The sequence below is a fragment of the Enhydra lutris genome, unplaced genomic scaffold, assembly GCF_002288905.1.
Source record: "Enhydra lutris kenyoni isolate GAN:26980312 unplaced genomic scaffold, ASM228890v2 scaffoldscaffold23, whole genome shotgun sequence".
NCBI classification, from domain to species: Eukaryota; Metazoa; Chordata; class Mammalia; order Carnivora; family Mustelidae; genus Enhydra; species Enhydra lutris.
The window spans coordinates 26,884,572-26,901,926 of record NW_019154107.1 but is presented as its reverse complement, the minus strand read 5'-3'; the positions used below and the strand labels follow the sequence as shown (position 1 = coordinate 26,901,926).

Below are 17,355 nucleotides of genomic sequence, written 5' to 3'. Positions count from 1 at the left end.
TGTGGCACCTGGGTGGCTCAGTGGGTTAAGTGTCTGCCTTCAGCTCTGGTCATGATCCCAAGGTCCTGGGATTGAGCCCTGCCTCAGGCTCCCTGCTCCGCAGGAAGTCTGCTTCTTCCTTTCCCTCTGCCTCCTCCCCTACTGCTCATGCTCTGTGTCTTTCTCTCTCTTTAATAAATAAAATCTTAAAAAAAAAACAATCCCATTATGATACCATCAAAAACAATCAAATACTTAGGAATAAATGTAACTAAGTAGGTGAAGATATATACACTGAAAACTAAAAAACACTGATGAAAGAAGTTGAAGACACACAAATAAATGGAAAGATATCTGTGTTCATAGATTGGAAGAATTAATATTGTTGAAATTCCCATATTACCTAAAGAAATCTACAGATTTGGTGCATCTCTACCAAAATTCTAATGGTGGATTTTTTAAAAAGATTTTATTTATTTATTTGAGAGAGAGAAAGAGAGCACCCACAATGGGGGGGAACAGCAGGCAGAGGGAGAGGGAGAAGCAGGCTCACAGAGCAGGGAGCCCAATGTGGGGCTCCAGCCCAGGGCCCTGGGATCATGACCTGTACTGAAGGCAGACACTTAATGACTGAGCCACCCAGGCACCCCAATGGTGTTTTTTTTTAAATAAAATAAAAACAAAATCATAAAATTTGTATGGAACCACAAAATACCCTGAATAGCTAAAGTACTATCTTACACCACTCACAAAAATCAACTCAAAATGGTTTAAAGACTTAAATGCAAGACCTGAAACCATAGAACTCCTAGAAGAAAACGTAGGGGAAAACTCCTGACATTGGTCCTGGCAATGAGTTTTTGGATTTGATACCAGAAATATAGGCAACAAAAGCAAAATAAACAAATGAGCCTGCATCAAACTAAAAAATTTCTGCACAGAAAAGGAAACCGTCAGCAACATGGAATGACAACCTGGGGGATGGGAGAAAATATTTGCAAATCGTATATTTGATAAGGGATTCATATCCAAATTATATAAGGAACTCCTACAACTCAATAACAAAAGCCCAAAGACCCCAATTAAAAAATAGGCAAAGGACCTGAATAGACATTTTTTCCAAAGAAGACATACACTTGGCCAGCAAATACATGGAAAGTTGTTCAACATCACTAATCATCAGGGAAATGCAAATTGAAACCATAATGAGATCTCAGCTCACATCTGTTAGGATGGCTGTTATCAAAATGCCAAAAAGATAACAAGTGTTGGGAGGATGTGGAGAAAAGGAAACCCTTGTATGGTATTGGTGGGATGTAAATTGATGCAGCCACCATGGAAAACAATGTGGAGCGTCCTCAAAAAAATTAAAAACAGAACTACCATATGATCAGGCAGTCCCACCTATGGGTATATATCCAGAGGAGATAACGTCACTATCTCAGAGGTATCTGCACTCCCATGTTCATAGCAGCATCATTCTCAGTGATGAAGATCTGGAAACAGCCTAAGTGTCCATCAGTGCACGAATAGATAAAGAAGATGTGTGTGAGTCCGCATGTATATAGTGGAACATTATTCAGCCTTAAGATGAAGAAAATTCGGCCATTTGGGACAACGTGGTGGAACCTGGAGGACATTAGGCTATGAAATAAGCCAGGCACAGAAAGAAAAATACTGCATGATCTTACTTATGGGTGGAATCTAGAAAAATCTAACTCATAGTAATAGAGCAAAGAGTGGTGGTTTCCAGGGGCTGGGGAGTGGAGGAAGTGGAGAGATGTTGGTCAAAGGGAACAAACTTTCAGTTGTAAGATGAATAAGTTCTGGAAACCTAATGTACAGCATGGTGAGTAGTTAATGATCTATACTAGAAATTTTCTAAGGGGGTAGATGTTAAAGTCTTCACACCAGACACACAGAAAAATGGTAAGTATGTGAAGTGATGGATATATTAATTAGCTTGATTATGGTAATCGTTTCACAATATATACCTATCTAAACATCTCTTGGTCTTTAATACATGTAGTTTTGTGTGAGTCACACTTCAGTGAAGCCGAGTGGGGCTTTGATTCTTTGATTCTTTGAAGAGCAATAGGAGTGATCTCTAAAGTCTCTGAATGTAAAGCTTAGTGGCTAGGATTTGTGCTTGTTTAGTTAGGAGGAGAGAAACTAGGAACAGAAGCAGACACAGAGTGTCTGAAGAATTCAATGAGGAAGGGGCCCATGGTTCATTCTGTAGCTCCACAGATGATCAAACAAGAAAACGTGGGCTTTGGCTGCATCAAAAGAGGGTTTCCCTGGATGGGAATGAGCCCCACAAGCCAGCAGGAGCAGGTGTGGTACCTCCTTCACTGAACAATCCTGACAATGGAATAGACCAGCTTCCAGTGTAAGATGAGAGGCTCAGCATGCACACCAGCTCCCTCCTTATTCCAGGAGCTCCTTGGAATCGCAGAAGAAATATTTTGGACTACTTGCAAGACCAAAGATAGACAGAATTGTAGCAGAGAAAACCATAGCCCAAGACCAAAGTGAGGCTCAGCCCAGTTTGTCTAGGTGATTTATTGAAGAATGTTTTTAGTAACAGCTCCAACAGGCATTTCCTGTGTCCACAGATCAACCGGTAGCTGTTAATTTTCTCTTCAAACCATAGCTCTCTAAAGAAAGTAGAAATACTGCTTGGGAATGGCTTGGTAGAGAAACAGATTTTGAGGCCACCAAAGATTTTTCTCCCTGGAGTAACCTCCCCTGCCACCCAACTTTGACATGGTCAGATTCCCCACCTGCTTGAGAAACTGAGTAAAGACATGGGGGGACATGTCAAAGTAATTAATTCCTGTATATCTACATGTATGTCTTAAATATATACGTGTGTGTGTGTGTGTGTGTGTGTGTGTGTGTGTGTGTGTAAGTGTAAACTCTCCACCCAACACGGGGCTCTAACTCATGACCCTGAGATCAGGAGATGTCTGTTCTACCAGCTGAGCCAGCCAGGCGGCCCCCCCCCAATATTTTTTTTTTTAATTTTCTGATAAAAGCCTTAGAGTTGAAAGGCTTTTCCAGTCATGATGTAAGAACAAGCTATTAGAAAAAGAAGCGAGCAAACAAGAAGAAACTCTTGGAAATGAGGTTTCTGAAATGAACCCCAAAATGTAATGGATAGTTTAATTACATGGTGGAGACCAAACTGTCGATCTGGGAGATGAAGCTGAGGAAAAAAAAAAAAAAACAATATGTGAGAATTTGAGCACAAAGTCAGAGATGTGCGAGAGAAGAGTTTCGAGATCAAGAGGTCAGAGCCACATGGTCCAGAGTCCTTTAACAGAATCTAAAAGAAGATAGAGATGGTGGAGGAAAAGAAGAACCAAAGAAATAATGGAAGGAAAAAAAAATCCCTTGGCTAAGGAAGATTCTTGTCTCCAGAGTGGGGGGGCCGGCTGGTGTGAGTGGCATGAATGGATACATTGGAGCATTCCATAACTAAGGAGGAAAAGCAGGACTCATGAGGCTTCCAAAGAGAAAGACTGGAAACCTTTAAAGAGAAAGAATCAGATGTGGCATTAGCAAAATTGAATGTTAGAATACCCTCTAGCATTGTCAGAGTTCTAGGTTGAAAAGAAAAAGCCTGAGCCCAAACTGAGTGGGGGGAAGGAAGGAGAGTGGCTTTCAGACATCCAAGAGTTGAGAAAGGTTAGCGCTGTGCAGACTCTTTAAGAAGGGGGAGAAAACCAACAACAACATAAGGATCAAATAAAACCAAAATCAGATTCAACTAACGGGACAACATTGAAGAAGTAGTGATTGTTTTATAACCCAGAAGTGAATAAGATCAAAATGAAATTAAAAGAAAATCTTGTATTTCGCAAGACACTCAAAATGTTCTCTTCTCGGGCGCCTGGGTGGCTCAGTGGGTTAAAGCCTCTGCCTTCGGCTCAGGTCATGGTCCCAGAGTCCTGGAATCGAGGCCCGCATCGGGCTCTCTGCTCAGCGGGGAGCCTGCTTCCTCCTCTCTCTCTGACTGCCTCCCTGCCTACTTGTTATCTATCCTCTCTGTCAAATAAAAAAAAAAAAAAAAAAGTTCTCTTCTCACTAACAAAGTTTAAATGACACTGTATTACATTTCCTTTACTGGTGTTCTAACCATGGGGCACCTGGGTGGCTCATTTGGTTAAGTGTCTTGACTCTTTTTCTTTTTTTTTTCTTTTTTAGGTGGGCTCCATGCCCAGCACAGGGCCTGAACTCACAACCCTGAAATCAAGACCTGAGCTGAGATGAAGAGTGAGACGCTTAACCGACTGAGCCACTCAGGCATCCCTAGTGTCTGGTTTTTTATCTCAGCTCAGGTCTTCATCTCAGGTATTGTGAGTTCAAGCCCCACACTGGGCTCCACACTAGGCATGGAGTCTACTTAAAAAAAAAAGTGTTGTAACCACTCTGCTTGGTTACAGTGAATAATATTTATATAATAATATTATTTCAAATGCTGTTTAGTGGCTTTTAACATTTAGACTCAGTCCATGGACAAAGTATAGAAGATTTGCTTATCAATTATAAAATAGAATGTAAATGTTTTATATATATATATCTGCTGTATAAAATTAATTATAATCAAAATTAGGAAAAACTTGAAGAGGTAGGAGTATAAATGAATTAAATGTACCATCCTTTGTAGGAGAGAGTTTAAAACCTCTGACTAAATTTTTTAAATCAAGAAATAGGAGAAAAAACATATTCTAGTGGTGTACACACACACACACACACACACACACACACACACACACACAGAGTGGAACACTACTCAGCTATAAAAAAGAATGAAATCTTGCCATTTGTGACAACATGGGTGGATCTTGAAGTTATTGTGCTAGGTGAAATAAATCAGAGAAAAACAAATGCTACATTGATTTCACTTAAATGTGGAGTCTAAAAAACAAAACAAACAAAAATCCAGATTCACAGATAGAACAGATTGGTGGCTGCCAGAGGGGAAGGAGGTTGGTGGAGTGAAATGGGTGAAGGGGATCAAGAAGTACAAACGTCTTCAGGCACCTGGGTGGCTCAGTCAGTTAAGTGTCTGCCCTCTGGCTCAAGTCAGAATCCCAGGGTCCTCGGGTTGAGCCCTGTGTCATGCTCCCTGCTCCGCAGCGAGTCTGCTTCTCCCTTTCCCTCTGTACTCCCCCTTATGCTCTCTCTCTCTCTCTCAAATAAATAAATAAAATCTTAAAAAAGAAATACAAACTTCCAGTTGCAAAATAAATAAGTCAAAGGGATATAATGTATAGCATGGGGAATATGGTCATTATAATATTGTATTTTGTATGATGACTATGGTGACAGATGGTAACCACATTTATTGAGGTGATAATTTTACAACAGATACAAAGGCCAAATCACCATATTATATACCTGAAATGAAAATAATATTGTATGTCAGTTATACCTCAGTTTAAAAAAAAAAAAAAAGTCTTCGGTGAAGTTGTAATGGTAATTACCAGAAAAACTGGTGGGGACAGAGACTTGATATTTCATTTTTGCCCTTCAAAGAATCTGCATATTTAGGGGCACCTGGGTGGCTCAGTGGGTTAAAGCCTCTGCCTTCGGCTCAGGTCATGATCCCAGGGTCCTGGGATCGAGCCCCGCATCGGGCTCTCTGCTCAGCAGGGAGCCTGCTTCCTCCTCTCTCTCTCTCTCTCTCTCTCTCTCTGCCTGCCTCTCTGCCTGCTTGTAATCTCTGCCTGTCAAATGAAAAAAAAAAAAAAAAAGTAAAGAAACAAAGAATCTGCATATTTAAAGATCTATATGTAAATAGCTTTTTTTTCCTCTTTTGAAGAAGTTGTTAGAGGGCCTTTTATATTGGGGGACGTGAGAACTTGGCTTTGAACTACCCCAGGCAGGACACTGAAAGGTAGCCTTGGGGTTCCTGTGTGCGTCTCCGTTACTCCTTCCACAGTCCAGCCCTGCTGTCAGCTTTGCGGCCAGACTCAAAGTAGCTGACAGGCCAGCAGGGGCCATTCCCAGAAACGGTGGAGGGCAGTGGTCAGATGGGGCTGGTTTGGTTTCGTGAAAAGCTGTAGCAGAGCCCACTCCTTGTCCTTCTGGGAGTGACTCTCTCTGAGAAGGATCCCCCAGATCCTGGGGTACAGATGACTAGGATACCTCCTCGCCTTCCTGTGAGTTCTCTCGGCCATTCCTGCTGTGGCCATGGCCGTGGCCATGTGAGTCTCTGCCTTCTCCAGAGTGCTGGGGCTCTGGATACCAGAAGCAGCCCAGGCACTGTCATGCGATGACGCGTGCTTCGTGGGGCTTCCCACATGGGCTCACGCGTTTGGGGGCACAGATGTCCATGGACTGACCGACCCGGAGCTCTCGGGACATTCAGCCACGTCTAAAGACACTTTTGTTGTCATGCCTGGGAGAAGGGTCGTAGTAGGTAGAGGCCAGGGGTGCGGCCTGGTGTTCTACAGGGTGGGACAGTCCCCTAGTGTCCAGGTGGAGAAGCTGATACACTGTCTCCTGTTTCCAAGGCATGAGCTGGTTGTGTGTCCAAAGCTGGAATACTGATTGAAACCAAAATTCTCATTCAACATAACAAGGAAGTGAGAAGGATGCTCGAATGAACCTCAGATATTCTTATTGCTTGAGAAGCGGGAACTGCCAACCCGAGAGTTATCAGTGAACGCTTCGGGCTGACAGAGGATGGTTTAATCTTTGATTCAGACTATTGTAGATCCCAAGGATTTTCTGTAGCGTACTGGTTAAATGGGGCATAGGAGGGTAGGGAGAGGCCTTTTGTGGGTAGAAGTCCAGATGATTTACTCTGGGGGATTTCTAAACACGTTGTGTGGGGTGTGGGTCTTCTTTGCAGACATTTTTTCCTTAATTCTCTTTTTAAAGTTATCTGAAGCCCATCCTCACACACAGCGGTCCCCCACTGACCACCACGCTCCCAGCCTGGTGTGGCCTGCTTGCTCGGTGTCTGACCAGTCCCCAGGTGTACGACGTAAGTACAGCACGTGAGGCGGGTTTTCCTGTTCGCTGCCCCCGGGGAGTGTTTTCTCCAAGAAGAGGAAATCTCTTGCCTCCAGATCCACAGGTTTTGCTTCTCTAAATAAGATGATTAGAAATGGCCAACTTATGTTGATCTGTTTTGCACAGTAACAGAGAAATCTTTTACCTGGGCCGTAGGGCCCCATCACGTCACAGCCATGGTGTAGTAGAAAGAGCACTGGATCTGGAATCAGAACAACTAGATTTGAAGTCAAGCCCCGAGGCCATTTAAATATTCTGTGCCTTGGTTTTCCTATCCATAAAGTGGGCCCAGTTGCACAGGCTGGCTGTTGAGATTAAAGGCTAAGATACAGAAAAACACTGTGAACCACAAAGTCTTTAGCAGATGTGAGGATTCTTTTTTGTGTATGCTTTATTTACATTGATGTGGTTAGGTCCTTTCCGTTTTCAGATTCAGACTTAGCACAGTACAAAAAGAATATCCACACTGGTGGACATCTGAGCTCTGGGGCTGACTTGTGAGCTCTTCCTGTGGGTTGCTGGGCAGAGGGATGGGGAGAGCAAGCAGCTCTCCACATAAAAGGACTAGAGGAGAGGGGAGAGGCCCTTCTTCCTCTCTACTCTGCCTCCCCAATCAGCTGGTCACGAACAAAACCATTCTACCCTAGGAGAGAAGGACTCCTTAAGTTTGTGTAGAACTTTACAGCTCTCAAAGGTCAAGTTTATTCTCTTGGCCATACTGTAAGTAAGCTGCTACTACAGGGTTACAGAGGAAGAAAGTGCCCAGGTCCCCGGATTAGTAATTGGCCCAGCTGAGACCCTAATGCAGGTTTCAGAGAATTTGTAAATAACCTGCAATTGACTTGATTAGCGTTGAGAAAGCAGAATGCAAAGCTCAGATCTGAGAGAGAAGGCCCCTGACCAGGTCGGTTCTAATGGGGTGGGGCAGCGGGCTTGGGAATGATTGTTGGCATTCGGGTGCTACAGAGGGTCGGGGGGCATAGCTGGGTGGTGGGGGGCGCTGGGGTCTGGTATGCTTAGGAGCAGCCTCCTCAGAGATGGGGCAACTTGGTCAAGAAGGAAGAATCCCCCATACTGCCCCTGCTGCTTGGGACTGGGGTCCCGAGCGGGGTCTCAGCTGCACACACAGTGAGGCTTGCTATTGTCGAAAGTGGGAGCATAGAGTCTTTGAAAATTAATTGAGGAAGTCCAAGGCGAGAGAGGGGAAGGGCCCCCTGTGGAGTTTGGAGCCCAGTGAGGGTCTTGGGCCGGGCCGCTCTCGAGTGGCTGTTTGACACACTGTAGTCCTCACCTGTCACCTACAGAGCGTTGGTACTTTTGGTTTCATTGGGCGGTGTTGAAGACGTCCCTCATTCACTATTTGCACTTACTCTAAACCACTCAGGTTGGATATCCACCTAGAAAACAGGGTTCTGCCGTTCATGAAGTTGACCGCTGATGGTTTAAAATGGGCACGATCCTGTAGCACAAGTGTTTGCAGGGTTCTTCGACAGCATTCTCACGGCAGCCTGCAGTAGACAGCTGGTTGCGTGGTTATACAGACCTCCAGCTTAACATCTAGAATTCAAGGAAGTGGATTGGTTTCATCATCCGCGCATCACGTTCATTAAAGCTCTGATTTGGAAATCCCTGTCCACTGGGTTTTACAATGTCCTTGTTTTGGGTACTCTTTGTCCAGGCTCGTGAGTTTCGTAATGGAATGGGTCAACAGCCAATCTTGCTTTCTCCTGTCGGTGAATCTAAGCACGGCTTCCCCCTGCCAGGGGTCTGCGTGTGGCCACACAGGGGCTGGTGTCTGGGGACAGGGGTGCTCTGCCGGGCTGCGGTAGGGGGCGAGGCTGCATTTGTGGCATTTCCCTCTGTACTGTTGCTTCGCATTCCTCTCTGTCCTTGAAAGAGTAAAATGCGTGCCAGGAGAGGCTCCCCCTGAAAACGGGGAGCCAAGAGCTTCGGCTGCGGTATTTTGACAGAGATGAATGAAAATATTACTTAGCACTCACAGGCATGGGAGGAATGGAATGTGCTAAAACAGGGAGCGTGAGCTCATTTCTTGTTAGGAAGACTATGGCAGGACAGATGGAGCTTTGGGACTTTCTAAACCCTGATGGCGAGGACGAATATGGGGAGTTTGGAGTGAGTTTTGGGAGTACGTTCTGCCTGAGTAGAGGATTCTTACTCGGTTGCACATTTGCACTCTCATTCCATGAGCATTTGGGGCTGCGAGCAAGAAGAGTCGCGTGCTTGCCTGTCAAAGCCGAAGCATTGATTTTAATGGAGTCACGCTGTGGAGCGTGGAGAAGTCGACATCACTGGGGTGCAATGCGGAAAGCTGGCTTGTGCTTGTCCCCAGCGAGCGCATGCAGACGCTGGGACTGGAGGAGGCGGCCGGCACTCCTGGGGGCGGAATGCATTAACCAGGTGCTCCTCTAGCTCCTGCTGTGGCTTCTGCGCCTCAGGGAAGGGCACCAAGAAGGGTGGGGGAGTGCAGGCTTGCCGGGGAGAATGTGCCCATGGCCTTGGGCAGCGTGACTGGTGGGGGAGCGTTCTGGGGGGGGGCAGGAGGCTGTCGGGGACGTGGGTCCCATGTCCTGCATCCAGGACACCCTGTGGCTGAGACAATGCAGGGGCTCCAGATGCCCTTTGAAGAACAGTTGGGAACTAGGAGAGCGAGAACAGTTTCGCCAAAGCATTCCAGAACTGTGTTTGACAGATGTGCCATGGGGGCAGCTGCTTCCTGAGCCCTCCCCATGGGCTGGGAGTTCCGAGAGGCCGCCATTTGTCTCCTGCCCAGTCTGGTGTCCTGATCTGCTCTGCAGCGACAGCGGCTCAGCATCAGCTACAGGCGGGGCCGCTTCCGGACAGACCCATCCTCTCTGCACCCCCCCCCCCCCCCCCCCCCCCCCCCCCCCCCCCCGCCCGAGCCAGTCTGGAGGCCTCAGAAATCCCACCCCTGCTTCCTATCAGCTGGACCACCTGGGGCTAATTCCATAGATTCTCTTAGCTACGGTCTCCTTGGTGACAGGAGTGTTCCTGCCTTTCCCAGGCAGGGAGGGGTAAGGGTCAGAGGAGAGCTCAAGTGGCCTCCCTGGCAGGCCTGAAATACATGCTCAAGAAAATGCTCCTTCCCTCTCCGAGTCTCACTGCATCCATCAGAGGGCTTCCTGACGGGGCTGGAAGGGGGTGGGCTGTGGGGAAGGGGTTCTTCTATGGGGACTGGAAGACAATCCTAGTTGGGCTCTGTCTAGGCCCCTCAGTGGCTAAGACAAAGAGTAGTTCAGATGCAAACCAGGTGCATTTAGGGTGGTTTGTGTGGGGCCGGAAGCCCCCTCAGAAGACCTGTCCAGAGAAGAGAGGGACCCCCAAACCTCTTTGCACCTTTGCCCAGTGACTTTCGCCCTCCTTTTTTTTGTGGGTTGGGAAGCTGAAGGCCCAGGCTGGCCTCCTTTTTTTCCCTTATGGCACTAACCCTGAGCTGTCAGGTGTTTAAAAATCAGAAGTGCTTCCTAGCCTTCAAAGCCCTCGTTCGGGGGGCACCTGGGTGGCTCAGTGGGTTAAAGCCTCTGCCTTCAGCTCAGGTCGTGATCCCAGGGTCTTGGGATCGAGCCCCGCATCGGGCTCTCTGCTCAGCAGGGAGCCTGCTTCCTCCTCTCTCTCTGCCTGCTTCTCTGCCTACTTGTGATCTCCGTCTGTCAAATAAATAAATAAAATCTTAAAAAAAAAAAGTCTGTTTAAAAAAAAAAAAAAAAAGCCCTGGTTCTGGCAATGGTGCCCTACCTTGAATAGCACTCGACAGTTGGCATCCAGTAGCCACACCGGAGGCTCAAGGCAGGCAAGTTTCACAAGCCCCAGTTTTCAGAAGAGTGGTTGAGGTTGAGGTTGGCTCCAACCCAAGCAGAGATCAGTCTCCCATTTGCTGTTTTCATTCGTTGCACTTTTCAGAACCAAGAGCCGCTGAGAGAGGAAGACTCAGATTTCATCCTGACCGAGGGTGACCTCACCTTGACGTATGGGGACAGCACAGTGACTGCAAATGGCTCCTCGGGCTCCCACACGGCCTCCACGAGCCTCGAGGGCAGTCGGAGAACCAAGAGCAGCTCGGAGGAGGTACTGGATCGAGCTCTGGGAATAGGAGACCAGCCGGTGTCCAGTCGGGGCACGCGCCTAGTGTTCCCCCTGGAGGATAATGCGTGACTGCCCCCCCACCCCCAGCCTGCAGCGATGGGGCAGCCCACCCGTGAGGTGAGGTTGGCTGCAAGCCCAGGCTTGTCTGAGCCAGGGCACTGACTCAGTGGAACTAATGCTTCTGTTTTATTGAGGTCTGAGGCTCTCTTAACATTTAAAATTTAACCCAAGATGCAGACAGTGGGGCTTAAGTGTGTCTACATCAAGACAAATGCAGACCCATTCCCACTTTCTCACATAGTAGTGTGCTGTTCCGAGTCAAACAAATAGCATGCTTTAACGGTCCAACTCATTCACCTGCGGAATCCAAGCCAAGCGCGGCAGGTGTGGGGAGGCCTCCCAGGAGAGGCTTCGGGTCCGTACGCAGCAGCTCAAGCTGAGCTGGCTGCAGGAGTAGCCAGGCAGGGTGAGAGCAGGCTGGAAGAACGGTCCCGAAGGAAGGCCGCTGAGACCGGACCTCCAAAGGTCATGGGAAGCCAGTGGTCAATGGGACAGAGCTCAGGAGGAAGCAGTCGGTGCGGCAGCCCTAGCGCGGACGGCTGCGGGACTGTGAACTCATGTCAGGCTTCTGGACTTTTTGTGCTACCTGGGTTTCCTGTAGACCGAAGATTGGAACTCTATCCGTGAACATTTCAACATGGGGAAAGAATTGGAATTCCTTCTCTGGAAATCTCCAGAAAGAAGTAGCTACTGAAATGTTGAAAACCAAAGGCAAAATTGTGTCGTACTGTTGGGTTTTTGGAATTAATCCGAGGACAGAAGAAACTGTTTAGAGACTGATGAACGAAAATCAGTCACTTCTTCAGGGCCACCACCGAGGTGTCTACTGTGGGGTTTAGGAATAACACCAAAATGTGTGGGATGCTTCTCTCTGGGGACGAGAGAGCAGCAAGAAGCCTAGGAGGCAATAGGCTAGTCTTCAGAGTTGGGGCAGGGGGAACACACTGCGAGAAAAGTTGACCATAAAAGACAAGATGCTGTTCTAAAGACAGAGTAGAAGTCCAAACTTTGAGCTACTAAATGCATGGGATGTCAGTGGCTGGGTAAAGAATGAGAGAGGCAAGTCAATGGAAAATTGAGCATCATTCAGTCCGGTGGACACTTAGTCTGCTTTAAGGTTAAGAATCTAGATGTCTTAACACCGAGTGCCATGTAGAGAAGGGTCGTCTTCTTGGTATCTGGGGAGGCTTGTACCAGCTTAATGTGTGAGTATGGTTTGAAATCTAAGTGTTTAGTTTGGGTTCTTTGTGGGTGAGCTATTCTATGTGGTAACTAAAATACTGAAAGAGCTCTTGGAAACCACATTTGAGATTTTCCCTGGGTCTCTATGCTTCAGTGCTGGTCTCTTAGAAAGAAAATCCAGTCTCTTAAAAAAAATGCTTTCATAAAATGTGGCCATTTTTCTTATTGTGGCAGACAAAATGGCGGCCCAGTCAAGTACACCCATAATGAAACCAGCCATTTAATCATCTTAACTCACATTTTTAATGGTTAATATTTAGATAAGACATTAATGCTTTGCTTTTTGAATTGATAATTTGTGCAAAACAGGCAAAAAATTACTAAGTTGAGCCATACGAAATTGCCGATATTGACCCATTTTTCAAAGTCAGAAGTGGCAGTTTCATATGGTTCGATATAATAGAATTAAATGATTTTTATTCCCCTCCTTCCTTTCTATGTACCTTACAGTCCATTTTGGTTTTCTCATGGGCCTCCATGGGCTTTGTAAGCTTAAAAAACGAGCTAAACCACCTAACTAATCCCGTAAGGCTCCAAAGTACCCACGCTAGTGAAGGATTTGAGAAAACCTCTGTGTCAGAGCCAGAGAAACAGGTTTTTTCCAGAGCCCCTGGAGGTCATCTGTGTTGTGGGGTCAGAGTGTAGGGAGCAGCTCCCAGGCTTGGCTTGTGTGCCCAAACCCAGCACAGGTTTTATTCAGTAGTTATCTCAGTAACTACCAGTCATGCCTATAAACTCGGAAGGTGAGGAGGCTTTCCTGTGTGTGTGTTGTCTGTGGAGGTGGAGGGAGAGGCTGGTCCGCTCTTTGGATGGGTCTTTATAAAGTCTTGCTTGCCTCTTAACGTTGCTTACTTATTTCATTTTGGAGGGAAGAAGCTACCAGAAAAACCCTGATAAGGTTCTTGAAAAGAGCCAACCAGGTAGAACCCCTTCTCTGTTCATTCAAGTCAAGGCTTTGTTGTCATTCTGGTTTTCCAGGAAGCTTTCAGCAAATCAATAAGAAATTGCCCTCATAAGGAGGGAAGGTAACCAGAGTTCTCCAGCCTAGTTCTAAGTCAATCCGTAGATTGTTGTGTTTCCCCCAAAAAAGGTCTTATAGTCTTGACTGCAAACGTTTTATTTGGACCTACTATAAGTAAATGGAGATTTGCCAAGATCAAAATTTTGCTAGGGTTGTAGTTATTTGGTTGGATTTTTTATTCAGTGGATTAGAGTAAGTCAATGACCTGTGGCCCTAATTTTTGTTTGCAAGATGTGGAGAATAATCCTGACCTTATCAGGGGTCCCGGGAAAGGAGCCTGTTCATCAAAATGCTTCCACCTTCTACAAGCTTTATGCTTATGCCGAGAGGAGAAAAGTGGGTGCCACAAAGCCCCAAAACCATCTAGCTCAAGACCGACTCTCTGCTGCCAGTCTGGCATAAATCAGATTGAAACTGCTGAGTGCATCTGGTTTAACCTCTTATAAACATATTTGTTCTGGGTTGGGGGGGGGGGGTGACAATTCCACAGAGCTGGGTGTCCTAGAGCACAGGTTCTCAACCCTGGCTGCACATGCGGAATTATCTGGCTAGTTTTTTTTTTGTTTTTTTTTTTTTTTTTAAGTATCAGTGCAAGGGCCCTGTGCTCAGAGATTCATAGCCAGCAGGCTTGGAGCAGGGCCTGGCTTCCGTGCTTAGTGTAGATCTTCAGGGGTTCTCCTGGGCAGCCAGACTTGGGAGCCTTTTAGTCCAGAACTTGCCGCGGCACCTGTTTGGAACCTTGAAGAATGGTCTAGCAGACTGAGTTTCCTCTTGTTGCTAGTCCTCTGGAACAAACCTAGTGTCGATCAATTAATACAGCCCAGACAGGTGCGAAGGGATTTCGTGCACATTGTCTGTGCCGAACTCCTGAATGCACTCCGTGAAGCACAACCCTAAATGTCACCTTTGAACACCTTAGTGCAGGGAAAGGAGTGATGGGGGACTTGAGTGGATGGACTGGGTGGGTGGGGGTGGTTAAAAACCTGTCGTCTTTGCCCCCTTCCATGGAAAGAAAGGGGTTAGGTCTTCACAGAGTAGCTATCAGGTGTGAAGGCTTTGGAGAAGTCGTCTCTTCAGTATAGCCTGTGATTACTCGGAGTCCCCTTTGCAGTCCAGTCAGCTTGCTTTCTTGTCACACCTGGCTTGTCCCCAGGCCCAAATCCCTGCTGAACTCCTCAGCAGAGGTGTGGGCCTGTTTCATACGCAGAGTGCAGGCCGCGGGGTGGGGGGAAGCTCGGGACTGCTTGGAAGTCATGAGGCCATGGTGTCCGCGGACTCCTGTCCAGGCCAGCAGACAGGCGCTGTGCACTCCAGCGGTGCCTGGTTGTACTTGCTTTGGGGACTAGAGGAGACCTGAACTTTGTCTCCCGGAGAAGGAAATCTGCCCTTGAGATGAGGCTGCCGTGCAGGAGGAGGGCAGATGCGATCACACAGCCTCTGCCCATCCCTGGCGCGGCCGAACCAGCCCCCACGCCCTGCAGCCCCAAACCCTCACTGCGACATCAAATGTCTCATCAGGCAAACAGCAAGGAGCTTTCAGGTTGTGCTGTGCTCTGTAGACCAGAGGACATTTGTCCTCTGTGGTTGGGGGGACAAATGAAGTCTCTTAAAAAAACACAAGAAACGTTCTCTCAGCTGGCCACGAGCATTTCAGTCGAGGGCGATTTCCTTCCAAAGTAGAGGGGCTGTTTCATGACACACACATTCACAACCCCCACCCCCAGTTCTCTCGCTCCTCCTCTGTGTCTGCTGGGGAAATCAAGGTCATATTAAGGTGTCAGATACTTTACTATGAACAGAACAGTTTCCAAATGTAGAAACACCACTGATGCCCTGAGGGGAGACGGACTGGCAGACAGGGCCGCTGAGCAGCTCAACAGAGGGGAGACTCAACCCCTCAGGCCCCGAGCTTGGTACCCATCGTGAGTTCTGAGAGGTGTCTCGGCACGCTGCTTTCCCCATCTGTCGTAAGAGGTCATCCGGAATGAGGGCTTCTGGAAAGCCAGCTTGCTGATTCAGTAAGTGCGTGACTTCTCACCCGCGAGGGAAATGGGGAACTTGAGTTTCATGCAGGCCTCTTGATGCTGATTCTGTGGATGAGCTCGTGTAGGAGGGAGTCTGTGCCGTGCGTTAAAGGGACGCTGCTGAGCTCCCATCTCTTCTGTTGGTCTCTGTTCAAGTGTCCGATGCGGCTCCCTGCTACGGCAGCGCTGAAGGGAATCTAACGGCCAAGAGTTAGAAACAACCCATCCGAATGCTGCTTTCACTCTGGTACCCTGAAGGGCCCTTCCGCCTTTCTAAAACCCAATAAGGACAATATACAGAGGAACACTCCAGAAAGCTTTGCTAGTCTCTAACTAGGAAAAGCAAGTAGGCTCTTTGACAATCTTTTCAAAACCAAACCTAGGAATCAGCCCCTTTTTCCCAGTTTCAATGCTCCTAAGTAGGGCTTTTATTTTGTTTTTAAGCTAACAAACATGTCTCGCCGCCCATTGTGAGCAGAACTCGTGAAGAGCAAAACCAAAGTTTTTGATGTTCGTTGTATTTTTGTAAGGCAGGGTAGAGCCAGGGCCCACACGGATCACCCAGGCGGCCAGTTGTCTGCCACATGAGGCTGGGAGAAGAGAAGGCAGACCCGCCTGTCTGGCCAGATTTTGAAAAGCCCTGAAACACACAGGGAGCCCCTGAGAGAGGCCACTTTCTCTTTAGGACGGCCACCTTTGAAATAAGGGTTAACAGAATTGCCACAGGTCAGGGTCAGCGGTCGGGGGCCTGTGGATGTGGGAGGAACTCAGACTGAAGGGGCCTTGTACATGGGGAGAGGAACTCTAGCTGTGCTGTTGACAGTGTGGAAAGCAGGTAAGGCCCCAGGGCAACTGGGTGTCTGTCCCACCACTTGGACATCTGGGGGTGGGCTTTGGGGAAGTGGAGGAATGATTTCCGGGTGTGGGGGGGTGTTACGTCTGTGGATTTGGAATTTATCCCTGAAATCACTTGTTCAAAGAGCAACTTCCGAGCAGGAGCCCTTCCTCCTAGGTTGTTTTTTGATTTTTTACATAAACTACATCTGGTCCTTCTCACTTAGGAAGTTTCACTCTGTCCCATAAAATGATTACATGGTAAGGCCACCAAGATTCATTTAATGGGTGAAGAGCAATTTTTAAAAATAGGATAGGATGAATTTAACATGGGATATGACCTTCTGGGGAACTTTTTTATAGAGCGCTTACATATGTAATTGGGGAGAATTTTGTCTTCTGTTTCCATTCACAGTAGCAAACCGGTGGTTTTTATAAAATTAACATTATAGTATGCTATATAAACATGTTATATGAAATAAAAGTATGTTGAACTGTGAAAAAGTAAAGACTTGGAGCTATCGGCAACCTTTATGTGCACTAAGGAAAACCCGCAGTTAGGCCCCCAAAGTGCTACCCTTCCCTAGCATTTTACTTTGTTTGCCTTTGTATATATGTTTAGATTGATATTGTAAAGCTAGCTATATGTTTTCCTGCCCTTGACTGACATTTAACACATTTTTCTCAAAGCTTTTTTTTTTTTACAAAACTCAAAATAAAAAGATTAACTGGCTGAGCTAATCTTCTTTTGCATTTTAAAAGTATCGTGTGATCCTTAAGTCTGTTTCTTGACCTCATGGGGGGGGGGGTTCTTTTCTGGGTGGAAGCTATTCCTCTCCAGGTCCCCTAGACCCAGGATTGACAAATTAAGGCTAGCTAGACCCTCTGGACCAAATCGCCCCCCCCCCGTTTTTGTAAATAAAGTTTTATTGGAATACACTAGGTCCTTCATTTGCATAATGTCTGTGACAGCTTTCATGCAGAAAGCTGCGTGTGACAGGAGTGAGCAGGGATTTGTGCATTAAGCCTGGACCGTTTACT

General features: G+C 47.0%; 2 protein-coding genes across 2 annotated transcripts in view; both read left to right on the top strand.

Annotated features, from left to right (window-relative positions):
• The window catches only part of LOC111150345 (solute carrier family 9 member A7), a 133,859-nt gene extending 119,841 nt beyond the window's left edge, over positions 1-14,018 (top strand). The window contains exons 15-16 of the mRNA XM_022507797.1: positions 6,877-6,982; positions 10,951-14,018. Coding sequence (XP_022363505.1) covers positions 6,877-6,982; positions 10,951-11,202 — 358 coding nt within the window. The 3' untranslated portion in view covers positions 11,203-14,018. The remainder of the gene's footprint in view (positions 1-6,876; positions 6,983-10,950) is intronic.
• LOC111150571 (zinc finger protein 674-like) overlaps positions 1-17,355 on the top strand; it is an 886,492-nt gene that overhangs the window by 747,448 nt on the left and 121,689 nt on the right. The window lies entirely within an intron of this gene.